Source organism: Phoca vitulina, unplaced genomic scaffold (genome assembly GCF_004348235.1).
Source record: "Phoca vitulina isolate PV1807 unplaced genomic scaffold, GSC_HSeal_1.0 scaffold9, whole genome shotgun sequence".
Taxonomy (NCBI): domain Eukaryota; kingdom Metazoa; phylum Chordata; class Mammalia; order Carnivora; family Phocidae; genus Phoca; species Phoca vitulina.
In genome coordinates this window covers 194726-211435 of record NW_022589712.1, presented here as the reverse complement: position 1 = coordinate 211435, position 16710 = coordinate 194726, and the positions used below count along the sequence as shown (strand labels likewise).

The window sequence follows — 16710 nt, the reverse complement described above, 5'->3', positions numbered from 1 at the left end:
GAGGAAACACTTCAGCCGTTTCAGAAATGCAAGTGACTTTTGCTGTGTTGTTTCACTTTCAGTGGTGGGAGATACATGGTCAAGAATATTAAATGATACTGTGAGAAATGGGAAAAAAAAGGAAAAAAGAGGAGAGCTTCTTCTTTGAGTCCTTTAATTCTGATACCATTTGGTTACTGGGTTTTGTTTCCATAGTAGACACGTGGGACATTCGGACCTCTGCCGTCCTGGCTCTTGAGGCGTGGTGTTGTAGCTTCTTGACCCTGCAGAAATCACAGCTGCCGCCTGTAGTGGGACCTGGCTTGTCCCAGGACTGGCCTGTGTCTGCGGGTGCCAGCAGGATCCCCCACTTTTCCTCCAGACTCCCGGGGCCATGTGTTGTGATTTAAGGAAATGAGGAAGGGTTGTTTTTTGGTTTTTTTAACTTTAATAATTTAAATGTATATATAAAACATAGAAATGAAACACTAGAAATTACATTTTAGGAATTTCTTTTGTTTGACAGTTTTAGGGACATGCTGTCCAAAGCACGGGGCCCAGAGTTGCCCTGCATCCAAGCCTCTAGGTTGTGCAGGGCAGACTCCTGGGCATCATACCTGGTAAAGCAGGCTTTCTGCATGCAGAACCCAGGAAAGTGCATTTTTTATAGTCTCTGCTGTGGACTCTTTTTACACTGAAGTTTAAAAACTGCTGGTCTAGGGGAATAAGAGACTGGTCTAAGGGAATAAGAGAGCCAGCTAACAGGGTAGGTTGGTGGTCTTTGCACCAGCATTCCACTGTGGCTGTGTTCTTTCCCACACTCAGAGACAGGACCTTCTAAACATACTCTGAAAAGCATTCTTAACAATGGCAGGATGCAGCAGAGGTAGGAAAAAAGCCCTAGTTTCCCTCAAAACATAGTCCTTAAAAAAAAGAATGTTCTCAATGAAGTACATATATACTGACCTTTGAGGGTTTGTTTCTTTTAACCAGGTAGGTTTGTTCATGTTTACTTTCTAGTCCTGTACACTTTAAAGCCCAAGGGTGTCAGAAAGAGAAGAGGTTAGTGTCTTTTATTCTTTTATTGTATTTCTATAAGAAGCATGTTATAACTTGCTGGTACAAAGAATAATGGTAAATGGACGTTTTTTTTTTTTAACCAGGGGGAACACCTAATTTGAAATTACTGTGGCTGAACCAAGAGCCAGGAATACAAGGCCGGCGCTTGGATGCCCTCCTAGGCTGTTTCGACCTTTCCTCCTCGAGAGAAGAGCTGCAGGCGGTCGAGAACCCCTTTAAAGCGTTGTGCTGCCTCTTGATCTACCTCTTTGTGCAGGTAACCTCCACTCCTCGTTCTCGGTGCTGCGCTGGCTCCTCGCTCCTGCCCCTGCCTGTTGTGAGGTGGGGCGTGCTGGGGTCTGGCCGTGGCCTGTCCCCATGTCATGCTGTCCAATGCCTGCCCCATGAGCACGAGTCCCTTGCAGCCGTGTTCCCTGTCGGCACACGTGTAAGTGCCTGTGCGTGTCAGACGTAGAGGCTCGCACTGCACGCCAGTGTAGTGGAGGCGTGGGACGCCGTGCGGGCTTGCTTCTGCTTTCCCAGCACTCTGAACCGTGGAGTGCCTCCCCTGGTGCTGTTACTGTCCAGGAGGCTGCTCCTGTCGGGGGCCCCGTGTCGTGGTGAGAAGGCCTGGTGCTCCTGGCCGACGCCTTCCGACGCCACCGCTCTCGTGACGTTTACTGAAACTTCCCTTCACGTCCCAGTCTAGGACAAGGTAGTGGGTGCCTCCTGGGGTTATTGGGGTGTCGCACTGTGGAAAATACGAAACGTGCTTCGCCCAGTAAAACGTCTGCTAAGGTCATCATCGTCACGGCCTGTGTCTTCCTTGCCCGACTAAACCAGGGGTTGGAGGCCTCACGTGGGGAATGCAGTGCCAGGCCCTGATCGGTGTCCTTCAACAAGTTAGGCAGTTTCTGTTTCATTAGTTCTACACTTAGGTTATGTGTGAAAATTATAAAAGCCCGTGAAAGTATTTGTCTTTTTAACAGGTGCCCGTGTGCAGGGTCATGTTTGGAAACCTCAGCGAAAGAAGGGCCAAATCACTCCCTCTTCCAGCCCCTTTCCTCCCACTTCCTTTCCTTGGCTGTATTATTTTTAAATGATTTTGTCTCACATTTGTCACAATGACAATAAAAAAAAAAGTCCTTTGCAATCACGTCTCTATTTTTTTAGCCCATCTAGACCTCCTGTCCTCTCGACACCTTTGAGCTGTCTTGCCTTGTGCTGTGGCCTCTGTATGTGGTGGATCTGGGGACTTGTTTGGCATAAGCATCAGATTTTCATTTGCCTGGAATAGAGAGTTAGGTGACTGTTTCTCAGACCTGAATTCACTTTATGAATTATTGATTGTCTTTAAGAAACTCACTCTTATCGTGGAATTACATTTCAAGGGAGCTTTATACTGATTCGTCTTTTCCTTTTCTAAATTGTTCTTTTCTTTTGGCTCTGCCAGTTTATAGCTAGTTCTGCATTTTGCATTTTGTAAAAATGTGGTATAGCTAAATAACTCTTAGAGATTTTATTGCTTCATTATTGGTTTCACAAGCACCGGTGTAAACTTTAGTTTTTGCTTTACTATTTTGAGTAGAACATTTTGTTATTGGTACCAGACTTAGCAATATAATTGAATAGAGGATGGATTTTTAAGTGTAAAACTGCCTTTCTTTTGATACCATTTACTAAATATGCAAACATGTATCAGTTAATGTTTTCTGTCCAGTGTTCATTAGTCTCCAGGTGGCCGAGATAGGGCCATCATGGGGATTGGGAGTGGTGAATAACCAAGAGCTGAGGTTTCTCCTCCAGAAAAATAAGTGTGTTTTCTTCTGAATACTGTCTGCGTGCATATGAACAGTCACTCCTTGGACACACATCTTGAATTACTCTTTCCAGTAAGAGGGTTGTTGAACCTGTTGACAGTCGCTCATCACAGCTCTGTGCTTGCCACTTGGGCAGGTGACTGTCAGTTACGAAAATCCGTGTCCAGACCACAGAACAGCAGCTTTCCATCTCCAGTATCTCTATACACCTGAAGCAAGACAAGCGTCAGGAGGAAAATTTCTACCTTCACCTTCTTTCTGATAACACTAATGATTACCTTTCAGTAAAAATCTCTTTAGTGTGAGTCAGCATGAGGCAGACATATGATGTTGGTTTGACTTAAAGAGCATATTTAAATTGGAGCTTTTTGAAACCGAAAAACAGTGAATTAACACATCAGTGGCATCTCTGAGATTAAGAAGGAACTGCAATATTATTCACAGGGTTAATATTCTTTTAGGGTTTCATAAGTAAAAAGATAAATTTATAAAAATATTATACTTTTCTGTGGTTAAGCTTAAGTTAGATGTTTTGTTGTGCGACGTGGGGTTTAGAACCTGTGGAGAAACGAAATGCTCTCATAACCTCCAAGTCAACAACAACAACACTTTTTACTGAAGGCTTATCTGAGAACATTCTCTGGAAGGGTGAGTTTATGTCATAGCAAGCGTACATAGTTTTTACAATCTCTAGTTGAGCAAATGCTTTAAATAGTAATATCTGTTCTGTGAAACCCTAAAAAAGCATCCTCTGTGGTGGTTTAGATCTGTTAACTGCGGAGGTGGGTTACCTGTGAAAGCAACGGTACGTGAGATCGTTCTCTTTTCTCGTAAGTTGCTGTTTTAAAATCAGCCTTCTTCAAAAGTTGCTAATGGCAAGAAGTAGAATTACGTTGCAACAAACCGAGTCTAAATGGAGAGAGATGGGGCTTATGGAATAAAAAAAAACGTGTTCTCTGCTTGGTCTTGCTTCTGTAGACTGGGGTCTTTTTTCTTGGTCATGAGTACTACACATCTGTGGACTTTTTTGGTATTCCCTGAAATAGTTACAGCTGTCGTTTATACAAAGGCAGTAAGCACTTCAGAATGGAGCAGGGCAGGGTAGTGACGGGGTTGGTGCCTTCCGCGGGGTGGAGGTGACGCACACCGGAAGTACTTGATTTTCCAGGAGAGGTCAGCGGGTCCTGGCCATGGAGAGCAGGAGTCCCCAGTGAACTGTCTTTCTGGTTTATGGTGGGGTCATTTTTATTAGGAGTAAACATTAGCCACTTTTATCACGGAGGAAGAATCAAAATTCTTACTCACAGGTTTGTGGTTGTCATCCTGATTTTTTCCCTTCAAGCCTTTACTTGCCACAGAACGTATTCCTCTATAGAAAGAAGTTCTCGTATTCTTATGATGGCAGTGGAAACACTGAGCAAGGGAACTGCAGTGCTTTTCTCTGGCTGGCAGAATTTGGTGGCTGAGCTGGAAAAGTCACCACCCCCTAACCTGGGAGAGGTGGTCCCCGAGAGCAGCCCGCTCTCCATGGTGCTCCCAGGCCCTGTCCTCATTCCCATCATTTTCTCGAGACCCAGAGTTTCCCCATCTGCCTCTCCAAATCCCTGCCCTCCTTGTTCTTGCTCACATTTTGGTTGGACCCCTTGATTCCACAGAAGATCGGAGGGTCTCATATGTGGGGGTCCTGAGATACGAGTATCAGGTTTCATCAGGGCTGGCGAAGGTGGAAGTTTATCCCAGCCTGGATCACCCCAGCTCACGGGGCAAACCCCTAAGTTACCAGCTGTGGGAATTGGTGCCCAAAACAGTCACCTGTGTTGCTCTAAGACTCAGGCCTGGTTGTGGCTCATGGCCCCTCCCAAGCATTGGCCAGGATGCGGAGAAAGGGGAAGCTTCCCCCCTTGCTGCAGAGTGACCAGGGCCCTGTCCAGCTTGGCCCTGGGCATCATGGACTGTGGGCTCTGGGCAAAGAGGCCCCACTAACCTCCGCCTCTGCCTCGTCTGCCGCCCCCAGTGCGCGCCTGTCTTTAGTCATTGAATCCACGTGCAGAGTGTCGGAATTTTTCCCAGAGCTGATGCTGCTTCTCTCTCCCTCCCTCCCTTTCAGGTGGACACTCTTTGCCTGGAGGATCTGCATGCTTTTATCGCTCAGGCCTTGTGCCTCCAAGGAAAGTCAGCTGTGCAGCTGGTAGACTTACAGGTACTGGCCTGACTGACTGACTGTCACAGTTCTGGAGACCCCTGCCTGCCCAGCCATTTCTTCTGTTGGTTTTTTTAAGTTTTGGTTGGTGTTTCACAGAAAAGGTAAGAAGGCATCTTTAATCAGGGTGTTTTTATGATGCTGTGGTGTAGCTTCATCTCTCACGGTGGAGCCCAGGGTCCTGCCAGGTTAGTGAGCTCAGGCAGAGCGTGTGCGGATGGCACCCGCGTTCCGTGGAAGTGGGCCCTCGAGACCTCGGCCTCAGCTGGGCCACATGCTCACAAGAGCTGCCTCATTCCAGTGCTGAGAAATGTGTCGTTCCTAATCCTGTCTCAGTATTGTAGTCACATGAGGACAGGAGTCGGTGTGATCCCTTATAAGCCTTGCTAACTTGAGGAGAACAGGACGCCTTTTTCTGGTGTTCATGATTTTGGCCCATACACATCCTGTCTTGCCTGTTTTGTCCGTGGGCCTGGCCTCCCAGACGTCGGTGACTGCTCTTAGGGGCTGGGCCACATCCCACCCGCCCTGTGTCCTCTCCCAGTGCCTTGCTTGCGGAGTGTTTAGTAAATGGAGATCATGCGCCCGTGTTGCTTTTATTCAGATGTTGCCACTCACGGGCGTTTTATTCCTTTTTTTTTTTTTTTTTTTTTAAAGAATTTATTTATTTATTTGACAGAGAGAGACACAGCGAGAGAGGGAACACAAGCAGGGGGAGTGGGAGAGGGAGAAGCAGGCTTCCCGCGGAGCAGAGAGCCCGATATGGGGCTCGATCCCAGGACGCCGGGATCATGACCTGAGCCAAAGGCAGACGCTTAACGACTGAGCCACCCAGGCGCCCCCGTTTTATTCCTTTAATTTCACGAACGAGCCGTTGGCAGCTGAGCCTGGTTCCTCTCCTCTTTGGCCACACCCTGTTGGGTCCCATAGCTGTTTCGTAGAGGAAAACCCGAGGTCAGGTCAGTTGTTGGTGGAAACTGAAGACTTTGCTTTATAAATGCCATTGGATAATGATGAGTTTTATCTGCAGATTCTAGTTAATTGAATTAGTTTTCACTTGTCTTTTTAGTGAAAAAAAAAAAACTAATAAATTTCATTTATGAACAACTTTTAATCTAATCTCAGAACTCTTCCGTACCACGTTTACTCCATGAACTAATTCTCGTAGGAGCCCAGTTAAATACAGTGCAGGCTCTGTGTGTGTGTGTGTGTGTGTGAGCGGTTTCATTACGTTACAGTCAAGAAAGTTATTTTTAGAGGTGGATTTTTTCCTCCTTTTGGCAAGACACAATTTTAAAAAGTGAATTTTGGGTTATTACTAGGTTGATGCTAATTCTTTTTTTATTGAGGTATAATTGACACACATTATATAAGTTTCAGGTGCTCAACATAATGATTCAATATTTGTATATATTGTGAAATGATCACCACAGCAAGTCTAGTTAGTATCTGTCAGCACCCATAGTTACAGAATTTTTTTCTTGTGATGAGAACTTTTAAGATTTATGCTCTTAGCAGCTTTCAGGTATGCAACCCAGTATTATTAACCGTGGTCTCCACGATGTACATCACATCCCGTGGCTTATTAATGTTACCACTGGACGTCTGTACCTTCTGAGTCCTTCACCCATTTTAGTCACCCCTTATCTCCAGTGACCACCAACCCGTACAGTATTTGTCTTTCTTTCTCTGACTTATTTCACTTGGCATAATGCCCTCAAGGTCCATCCACGTTACCACAAATGGCAAGATTTCACTTTCTTTTTTTTATGCCTGAATAATACTGCATTGTGTAGATATGTCACATCTTTTTAATGTATTCATCAGTTGATGGACTCTTTTGTGAGTAATGCTGCCTCAAACATGGGCTGCACATACCTCACAAGATAGTGATTTAACTTCCTTCAGATATATCCCCAGAAGTTGGATTGCTGGATTATAGGGTAGCTCCATTTTTAGTTTTTTGAGGACCCTCCATACTATTTTCCAGAGTAGCTGCGCCAGCTTGCATTCCTACCAGCAGTGCAAGAGGGTTCCCCTTTCTCCGCATCCTGGCCAATACTTATCTTTTGCCTGATGATGGCCCTCCTAAATAAGTGTGGGAAATTAGTTGACCATATATGCATGGGTTTACTTTTGAGCTCTCTATTCTGTTCCATTGATTTTCGTGTCTGTGTTTATGCTAATGCTATACTGTTTTGATTACAGTAGCTTTGTAATATAAATTGAAATCGGGGAACTGACGCCTCCAGCTCTGTTCTTTCTCAGGTCTGCTCTGGCTATTCAGAGCCTTTTGTGGTTCCATACACATTTTAGGGTTGTTTGTTCTATTTCTATGAAAAGTGCCGTAAGAATTTTTATAGAGATCGCATTGAAGCTGTATATTGCTTTGGATAGTATGGACATTTTAACAATATTTGTTCTTCCAACCCATGAGCATGGAATATCTTTCATTTGTGTTTTGTGTCATCTTCACTTTCTTTCATCAGTGTTTTATAATTTTCAGAGTGCAGGTCTTTCACGTCCCTGGTTAAATTTATTCCTACCTATCTTATTCTTTTTGATGCAATTGTAAATGAGATTATTGTCTTAATTGCTCAGATAGTTCCTTATTAGTGTACAGAAATGCAACAGATTGGGACACCTGGGTGGCTCAGTTGGTTAAGCATCTGCCTTCAGCTTGGGTCCTGATCTCAGGGTCCTGGGATCAAGTCCCACATCAGGGTCCCTGCTCAGCTTCTCCCTCTGCTGCCATCCCCTGCTTGTGCTCTGTCTCTCTGACAAACAAAGAAAATCTTTAATAATAATAATAATAATAATAATAATAAAAAAAAACCTTAAAAAAGAAATGCAACAGATTTTATGTATTGATGTATCCTGCAACTTTATTGAATTCATTTATTAGTTCTGACCATTTTTTGGTAGAGTTTTAAGGGTTTTCTATGTATAGTATCATGTCATTTGAAGATAGTGGCAGTTTTACTTCTTCCTTTCAGTTTGGATGCCTTTTATTTCTTTTCCTTGCCTGATTGCTGTGGCTAGGACTTCCAGTCCTGTGTTGGATAAAAGTGGTGAGAGTGGACATCCTTGTCTTGTTCCTGACCTTAGGGAGAAAGCTCTCAGCTTTTCACCGTTGGGGATGTTAGCTGATTGCATTGAGTATGAACAACTGAGTATGAACAACACAATTTTTAAAAAGTGAATTTTCAGTTATTAGTAGGTTAATCAAATTCTTACTACTAGATTATAGCCCGAGCTGCATGGCCTCCCCCTCGGCCTGCTGTCATGCTACCATGGGCCCATCTGTCCCTTGACCCTCACCTGCCTTCCTCTCTCCAGTCCTAGTAAAACTAAGTAGACAAACAGAAAGAGAAGGGGACTTAGAGGCCATGCTGTCTCCTGCCTCATTGTACAGTGTGGACAGCAGAGCAAGCTGGAGTTCGGGGCTCTCTCACTTGGTAGCTGCATGACCTTGAACAAGTTCTTATGAACATACAGCAGAACATAACTTCTCTCTTTCATAAATATGAGGGGACGTCTTACATGCCTATTGCCAGGATGGAGTGTGGCACCGTGTGGGATGTTCTCTGTCTTCGTGGAAATCGAGTCCATGATCCCATCCCCACCGTGTCATTGGCAGAGCCAAAGTGGGATCGGCTCTTGACACCCAACCAGTGGTCTTTGCTGTGAGAAAGGCACTTTTCTGGGAGGAGGGGGCCTGAGGGAAAGCGTGAGCTAAAAGCAGACCCCAGCAGGAGCATGCCTTGTTGTGTGCTCTCGCTTAGGCCCCGTGCTTGCCAGTCTGCAGACCCCAGCAGAGCAGGTACCTTCCCCGGGGCTGAGCTTCTCCAGCCTGTACGAGCTGTTACTGACACTGGTTCCCTGGAAGGGCTGTAACTGGGCAGCTCGTGTTCTCCTCACCAGACCCCTGTGGAGAGAGTCCCGGGGAGGATGGGGGTTTTTACCAGTGGTGGGACTGAAAACAGATGCGATTTCAGAGGCCGCTTGGCTGTCCTGGTTGATTGGGTTGGTTGCGGAGATGCTGGGAGGCAGGGAGGGGAGGGGCAGGGTCCCCCCAGGGTCTCACTCCACTCCCGCTGCTGAGGAGCAGCTCATCTGGGACTTAGCTGTGGCTTTGGTTCCAGACCCTTGTCTTCACCTGGTGTCCCTGCTCACTGGTGCTCGTGGGGAATTTTTAAAATGCCCAGCATTATTTTTCTTGTCCCAACAGCTCAAATACAGCTTTAAAATGGTAAACAGGTTTACATTTTTATTAAAAATCCAGGTGATTGGATTATAGATGTAAAGATTATATCCCATATTATATATACGCACATATTCATTTACAGACGTAGAAGTCTGCTATCTATGATAAAGAATACGAGAACTCTTAATCTGCAACAGTTCTGTAAGAAAAGAAAAATGAAGGGAAGCGGGATTACTTGTAACTAAGAAAAATACAAAGCTTGCTTTCATCACGCACAGAGGGCAGTCACACAGGTAACAGGGGACGCTGGCCGCCTCAGTGCTGGGAACATGTGCGAGGAGCTGAACCGTGCGCAGGGAGTAAGACTGTCTGTCTTCCTGGCTGGAGCCGTGTCCTCTCTGAAAGCTGGTGTGTGTTTGCTCTTTTCCTGTTCGTGTGTGTGACTGTCCGTAAGTGCGTGCTAGGGGACCCAGTCTGTTCATGGTGCTTTACGTAGCTCATGGGGTCCTTTGACACTTGGCTTGTGCAGCCCCTGTGAGAACACGCACAGAGAAGGGGATGCACACAGGATGAGGGTGGGAAAGTCCACTAAGCAGTGCGCTGAGTCACACAGCGAACAAGTAACCCATGAAGCTTGGGTTCTCGCATCTGTGGAATTTAAGACAAGGTTGCAAGGGTAGAGGGATAGTCGTGTGCCATGAGGTGTCCATGGCGTGTGGCAGGGGGAGCCCTGGGCGCCCGGATTCCCGGTTCCTGACGCGGGCATGCGTGTACTTGTCTAGGCATGTATAGGGTTAGCAGCAGCTTCCTCACTCACCCAGTGGTGTTTTGTCAGGCGCGGGTGCATGTCCAGAGCATTTTGCAAAGTCCTCTAGGAAATAAGAGGTATTGGGGTTGTCACCCTGCTACCACTGAGCCAAATAGGGTGCCCAGCAAGCAGACCGGTGCCTGCTCTCAGAACCTTTGTCTCCCCCCTGCCCCACCCCGCCCCGAGCAGGGCAGTTCCTTTACATCCCTCTTGGCGCTCTTTTTGGGCAGAGCCAAAGGAACCATCCTAGTCTCTTTGCTCATCAGTTTCTCTGCTGTGCTGGGTCCCCCCTCCTGGCTCTGACTCCAGCCTCCTTCCAGATGGAAGGCTCCCCATGTTTAGAGCATTCTGGATTTCTCTGAGGAGAGACTAGGGGAATCAAGGACTTGGGGAGCAGTGTCTGAGTGCCCTGGCAGCGTCTGCAGGACCACCTTCTCTGGTGCTCATCACCACTCATTGGAAAGTGCTTCGTCGTCTTTGATGGGGAGTAAAAGGAAAGAAATATGAGTTAATGGAAGGAAAACTCTATTATGAAATCCAAGCTGTACCCCCTCAGAAAGTGGCGTGTTGTAAGCATCACATTTCATTGCCGCTGTGAGGACTTGTCAGGATCTACCGGACGCACGGTTCTTGGGGCACACTCGCTGTGGGGGTGTCGGCGTGCACCGTGAGTCAGACCTCGTACCAGCACCCCCGGCGCGGTGCGCACGCGGGGAGCACCCCCAGCACAGTGCGTGCGTGGGGAGCACGTTTTGGTGCCTGGTGGACAGGGAGTCTCAGTCGGGTGAGTTGTGCGCACGGTCCTGGAGTGTGAAGGTTAGTCAGTGTCCATGCCGGCAGCAGCTTCTGGTTGAACTGTCCCCCAGAGGCCTCAGGCAGGACCTGACTTTATTACGATCTTGCTTGTTCTGGGCACTCAGCTACCTGAGTGGCACCTCACTGGGACGATGGTTCCCACCAGCTGAACGTGGCACTCAGTGAGCTTCCATCATCGTGGCTCCTCCTCACCACACTCCTCGTCCCTTTCTTGCAGGGTCTCTGTTGTGTGAGTTAGAACAGCCACCCTTAACCTCCAAGACTCTAATAGTCTGTGAGTCTTCATGAACTCCTGGTGCAGCATGTAGGTTTTCAGCTTCCATACTTTAATCATTTAAGTTGTGAAATTGTAGAAATAATTTGGAAGATTTTACTTAAAATGGCTATACTGTTCCCAGCAGGTGCCAGTGCGACCCTTCGCCCTGGGGCTTCCCAGCGAGGCCTGTCTTCTCCACCTGGGCCTGGAGCCCACGCCCTCTGCCCTCGCTGGGGGTTTGCTGTGCTGATTGGCTCCTCCCTCTGTCTTGTCTTCATCTTCATCCTCTGACTTTAACTTGGTCTCTTTGACTGACTCTGTCCTCTAGTGGATAAAGTCAGGTGCCCCACTGGAAAACACCGAAAACCTGCGGTGAACATTTCCAGCCCGTCGCTTGCTGCAGGGTGGAGCTGCACGTTTGCTTGGTCTGCTCCCCGCCTCGCCTCCAGCCCCCCAGTAGAGTCGTGCCTACAGGGCACGAGGTCCCTGAAGCAAGGGTTAGGAAGCACTCGGCTGTCAGCCCCACTGGGCACCAGGTCTCGTGCTGCCTTCTCTCCTCCTTAGAGCCTGTGATGCACCGTTTATTTATCTTTGTTAAGAAGCAATACCTTTCACATTCTAGACTTCCTCCAGATGCACTTCCTGAGCCTCACTCTGGCATGCCAGCGTTGGTAGCTGGGGAGTGGAGCCCAGGGCAAGCTGTTGTGGTGGGGACCTCAATGGGAAAGCTGCATGTCCTGTGTGGGAGTTTCGTGATCTTCTTCCTCTGCTAGATGAAGGCCTCCCTGGACGGAGAGACGGTGCTTTTTTCCCGTTTGCTTTCCAGTGCCCGGCACCCTGCCGACATGACTAGAGCCTGCTTGATTCAGCAAAGTGGTTGTGCAGGTGCGGCCCTTGTGGGGAAGCCCCCTTTACAAAGCCTCCTCTGGCTCTGACATCTCCATGGAGCTCCCAGCAGAGCTGAAGAGTGGCTATGGCATGTGGTCTGCCCTGGGCTGTCCTCTTCAGGTAACTGGCGACTTATAACTTAACCGCTGTGGCTCATAGTCTCTGGTGGGTGAACCAGAGTCATGGAAGCCACAGCTCCTGTGCATATGTGGGCGTGGGTGGTTGTGGAATGGTCTGGGATTCACGTGATTAGCTCCTGGCTTGAAAAGCAAAGCTAGGACCCTACAACTTACAGCATCAAAGCAAGGAAGTAGAGGGTAGAGCAGGAATGGCAGAGAAGGAGGACGCAGGAGAGAGGGCTGCGTGTCCCTCCCGTTTCTGCCTCATCTGCTGGGAAGGCCAACACCACACCATTTCCTATCTCCCGCGGCTCCTACCTGGTGCCCGTTCATGTGGAATTGAATGCATACATTTGTTTTTGTGAAGCTCTTCACACTTTGCAGCCATTTGGATCTTCTGAGACCAAAATGTGATAAGCCAAAGCTAATGGGAGACTTCCATCTTGATGTTCACATCTGAATGTAGAGACAGGGATTCGGGTTGAACGTCAGAACTCGCCAATGGTGGCAAGCCAAAGAGATGTCCACACGCGTCTTCTTCCTGGCCTTCTAGACTGTTCTTCCTGCACGAGGTCTTCGTCACTCCTTCTTGGCTCATCTTGTATGGGAGAGATTTGTTTCTACAACTAAATTGTAGGCTCTGGAGGGCTGGGACTGTATCTTATTCTTGTTTGTAATCTCCAGCAGCTAGCTTAAAACAGTACCGAGTAAACGCTTGGTGAAGTGCCTCATGGCAGTGATAAAGGATTTTTGTGGAGCAGGTCTACAACTTGTGATTCTATCTATGCGTTTCTTGTATTTTAATATGAGGCCATGTCATCTTGCTGGAGCACTGTCTGATGTTTAACCAGTAGAATATGAATAAAGAAATACAGCATTTTAGCATTTCTGCAGGCAGTTTTCTGATTCTGAGTTGGATCTTGGACTTCATCCTTTGATCTGTTCCTTGTTCTCAAATAATGTCCATCTGAAAAAAGTTTGCAAGCAGTGTTTTAAATGATAGCAGGTGCCAGACCATGAACCCACGGAGGAAAGAATCCCCAAAGATGAGGCCTTGATGTGTCTGTTTATGAAACGCAGGCCTCCTCGGAGGGAGCCCAGGTCAGGGAGCTGCCGGTGGACCTGGGAGGGAGAGCAGGGTGGGCCAGGATTGCGGGGAAACAAGCACGCTCACCACCCCCATGAGAACCTCAGAGCATCCTCACTGTGTAGTTCCCGAGCACGTTCTTCTGTGGTCACCGTTTGTTGGAGTGACTTGTGACAGACTCAGCAGTACTGCCCCGAAGTAAAATGGTGACTGATAAATCCAAGGACCTGTTTCCAGCAAAGGAGCAGGAAATTTCTTGCTTTGGTAATGGTGATGATCCATCTCTGGGAAGAATGTAGCCTTAATCAGTTAAGGAAAAATAAGTAAATAAACAAAGTGTAGGTTCAGTGAAGTGCCACCATTTGGTGATATATTAAGAGCCCAGATTGTTAAGATAAAATAAAGCCTCTCCACGACTCTTAGGGAGTGGCACTAAATTACTTTTGTTGCGGAAGAGGTTCTGACCTCCCGAAGGTAAGGTACGCTCACAGGATGAGACCTGCGGTCTGATGGGCTCATTGTGGGTGGTGGGAGCTGCCAGCACTCTCACACAAAGGGGCTGATGAGCCGCCACTCACCAGGCTTCTTACCAGAGTCAGCACTTGCCTTAAAACAGAGGGTTTTGTGGACTTGGAAAGGGGAGGATAAGAGTGGTGTCTTCCTGGCGGTGATCTGTGCTCCATGTGACGGGTGGTGCGGGGCAGGGCATGGGGGACAGAGGTGCACACAGCAGCCTGCATGGCTTCTGGCCACTGCACCTGTCGGGAAGCCCATTCACTGTTCCCCAGAGAGGAATGTGGGTGCCTGGGTGGGGCTCTGAGAGCCAGGGTGCTTGCGGCTTCCACACGGAGCGCCTCGGCCTGGGACCGAAGCTGGAGTGCGAGCTTGCTGAAAAGTCAACAGCCAGGGTGAGGAGTATCCTCGAATTGCAGGGTTTTGAAAAAACATTTTACACACACAAGTAACTCATGAAACTGAGTCCATAAAATGAACAGTGTTGCCAGGCCTCTCCTCTTGGGGCGTGGTTGCTGTGGATGTGTGTCCGAGTACAGACCCCGGGTGAGCGAGCGCGAGACTCTGACTGTTCTTCTCACTTCCATCAGGAGAGTATCCAAAAGTTGGTCTATAAACCTGGACTAAGCCACTGTTAAGCTTGTTATTTTGACAATTCTGACTTTAAGCAGGAATTGTTTTTTAGGTTATAGAGAAGCTGTAAAGCTTACTGTATATTTAAATTTAAAATCAGTCTGTGCCATCGACTCTCCAGATCACGTCTTTATCCTGCCAGTGAAACTTGAAATGCACTCACTCTGCCAAAATCTCGTGCCCAGCCTCAGCCAACTGCAGCCCTTAGGCCAGATCTGGCCCGTCACCTGTTTTTGAATGGCCTGGGAGCTCAGAACAAGGTCTACATTTTTAACTGGTTAGGAGAAAAATCAGAGAAGAGCCTCATTTCATAACATGTGGTAATGATATGAAATTCAGATTTCGGTGTCCAAAGTAAAGTTCACACCATGACAGCAGAGTCAAGAGCTGTGACAGACACTGTAAGGCCCCCCGAACCAGAAGTAAGTCCCTCTGGCCCTTTGCAGAAAAGCCTGCTGGCCCCTGGCTTAAATGAGCAGGCAAGTCTGCAGACTTTTCTGTGAGAAGAAAAGTCACTGGACAGTGCATCTCTTGAGGACGGAGACCATTCCACTGCTCTTTGTGCTGGGCCTAGAACACACTCGGAGGAGTAATGACGGTAATAATACCTTGCCAAAATAGGGTGGTTTGTGTTTGGTTTGTTTTCGTTTTTTTTTTTTTTTTAGAGAAATTAGGAGGACTTCATAAATATTATACAGTTAATTTTTACACCATTCCTTTGCGGAAAACAAAAGTCCTATCTTGTTATGTTGTTAGAGAAATGAAGACAAAGATTGGTGTCTTGGCTTAGGCACCTGAAAGGGGCTGGTGAGGATGCACTCTGCTCTGGCGTCCAGCCCACCCGTGATGAAGTCTGGATTTGGGGTCTTGGTTGAGGGGGAGTCAGCGATGTGGCTTGTTCCTTGTTGGATCCTCTGTGTCGCCTGCTGGGTGCTGTATGAATGTCAAATGCTCGGTAAGTTTTAATACTGAAGATGATGTCGTCTGCTGGAGCCGGAAGGAATGGGACCTTGGAAGTGGTGCAGGCAGGCTCCAGCGACAGGCTCTGGTCCGAGGGTGGTTTGCCCGAGGTGAGGGCACCAGTGCGTGCCGCTTCCACGTTGAGAAAGCCAGAGCTCCGAGTATACCACATGTCGTCATGCTTCATACCGTCTCCCCAGACAGCCTCCCACGTGAATAGTAGGCAGCGCATGTGTAGAAGGCAATGTAGAAATCTTCCATTAAAAATCTTCAGTCAGTATTGCCCCTGCTGGTGAAGCATCACTTTCCAAATCAAACACTTTAAATTCTGGTGTAAAGTAAAGATGCTTCAAGGACATACTGAGATCACATTGTTATAGCACATCAAAATAAAGCCCACGGAACATGTTTTACTGCTTACACAGCCAGAGAAAAACAGCCAGAGAAATACAGCATTGTGTAAATGTGTGGTAAAAAAGATATTTAGAAAAATGCTTTTATAATTAGGCACTCGAAAAGTTAATGAATGAATAGTAGAAGTAGAATCTACTCAAACTTCTAGTAGACTTTTAAAGTTGATCTGTAAGCACAGAAGATGAGGACGGACTCCCCAGTTGATTAAGGGAGATAAACATGTCAAGGAAAACAGGTGGCAGACCTGGTCGGAGCCTCAGTCTTATCCGTGTGCACACATAGCACTTTGAAGTGCTCTTCCCCAGCGTCTGCAGGCAGAAGGTCATCGTGCGCCTGGGAGGAAGAGAGGATGCTCTCTGGGGCCCAGCTGCCCCTCCCAAATCTGGCAGCTGATGCCCATGTCACTTCCTGTGCCTGTGGCCCTGTGATCCTGGTTACACGCGTCACTGTGCGTCCCCGGTGCGAGGTTCGGAGGATATGAGCTCCAGTGAGCAGGCACATTTGTGGAGGAACAGGAGAGGGTTCTTGTGACACTGGAGAGTTGCAGGCCACCGCCTGACCTGGGCGCGACCCTGGTGCCTCTCCTGGGCTTCTGTCCCTTGCATTTAGCAGAGCCCTGAGGGAAGAAGTCCTCGGTGCCCGCAGCTACCCTCCAGGTTCTGGGAACAAGATTCAGTGAGGACACGTTGGTCTTGCTCAGGATAGCAGGTGGGATGCCTCGTGGAAGTTCTCAGGGGAGGTCTCTGACTCCAGAACGATCCCTGTGCCCTGCCAGATGCCCCACGGCTGACTTGCCTTTGAGGAAGAGAGCTGCATGAGTCACCTGCAGAGTTGAGGCACAGAGCATGGCAGGCCAGACCTGGGCCTCCGCCTCCTTTGTCAGTGACGCCGCCTGGTGCGCGGCCTTGCTTGTCTGCCCGTGTAGCGTCTGCCAACGCTGGCGGGCCCCAG

The 16710-nt window shown here is 48.0% G+C and overlaps 1 protein-coding gene across 7 annotated transcripts in view; it reads left to right on the top strand.

The window, feature by feature from the left end:
• Positions 1–16710, top strand: part of FAM120B (family with sequence similarity 120B) — a 100196-nt gene that overhangs the window by 38444 nt on the left and 45042 nt on the right. For 5 of the 7 annotated variants that reach the window (XM_032407441.1, XM_032407442.1, XM_032407438.1 and 2 more), the window contains 2 exons: positions 1143–1315; positions 4966–5058. In XM_032407441.1, the coding sequence (XP_032263332.1) occupies positions 1143–1315; positions 4966–5058 (266 nt within the window). Of the gene's footprint in view, positions 1–1142; positions 1316–4965; positions 5163–16710 lie in introns of all 7 variants that reach the window. The other 2 variants (XR_004299933.1, XM_032407439.1) reach the window with 2 other exon arrangements.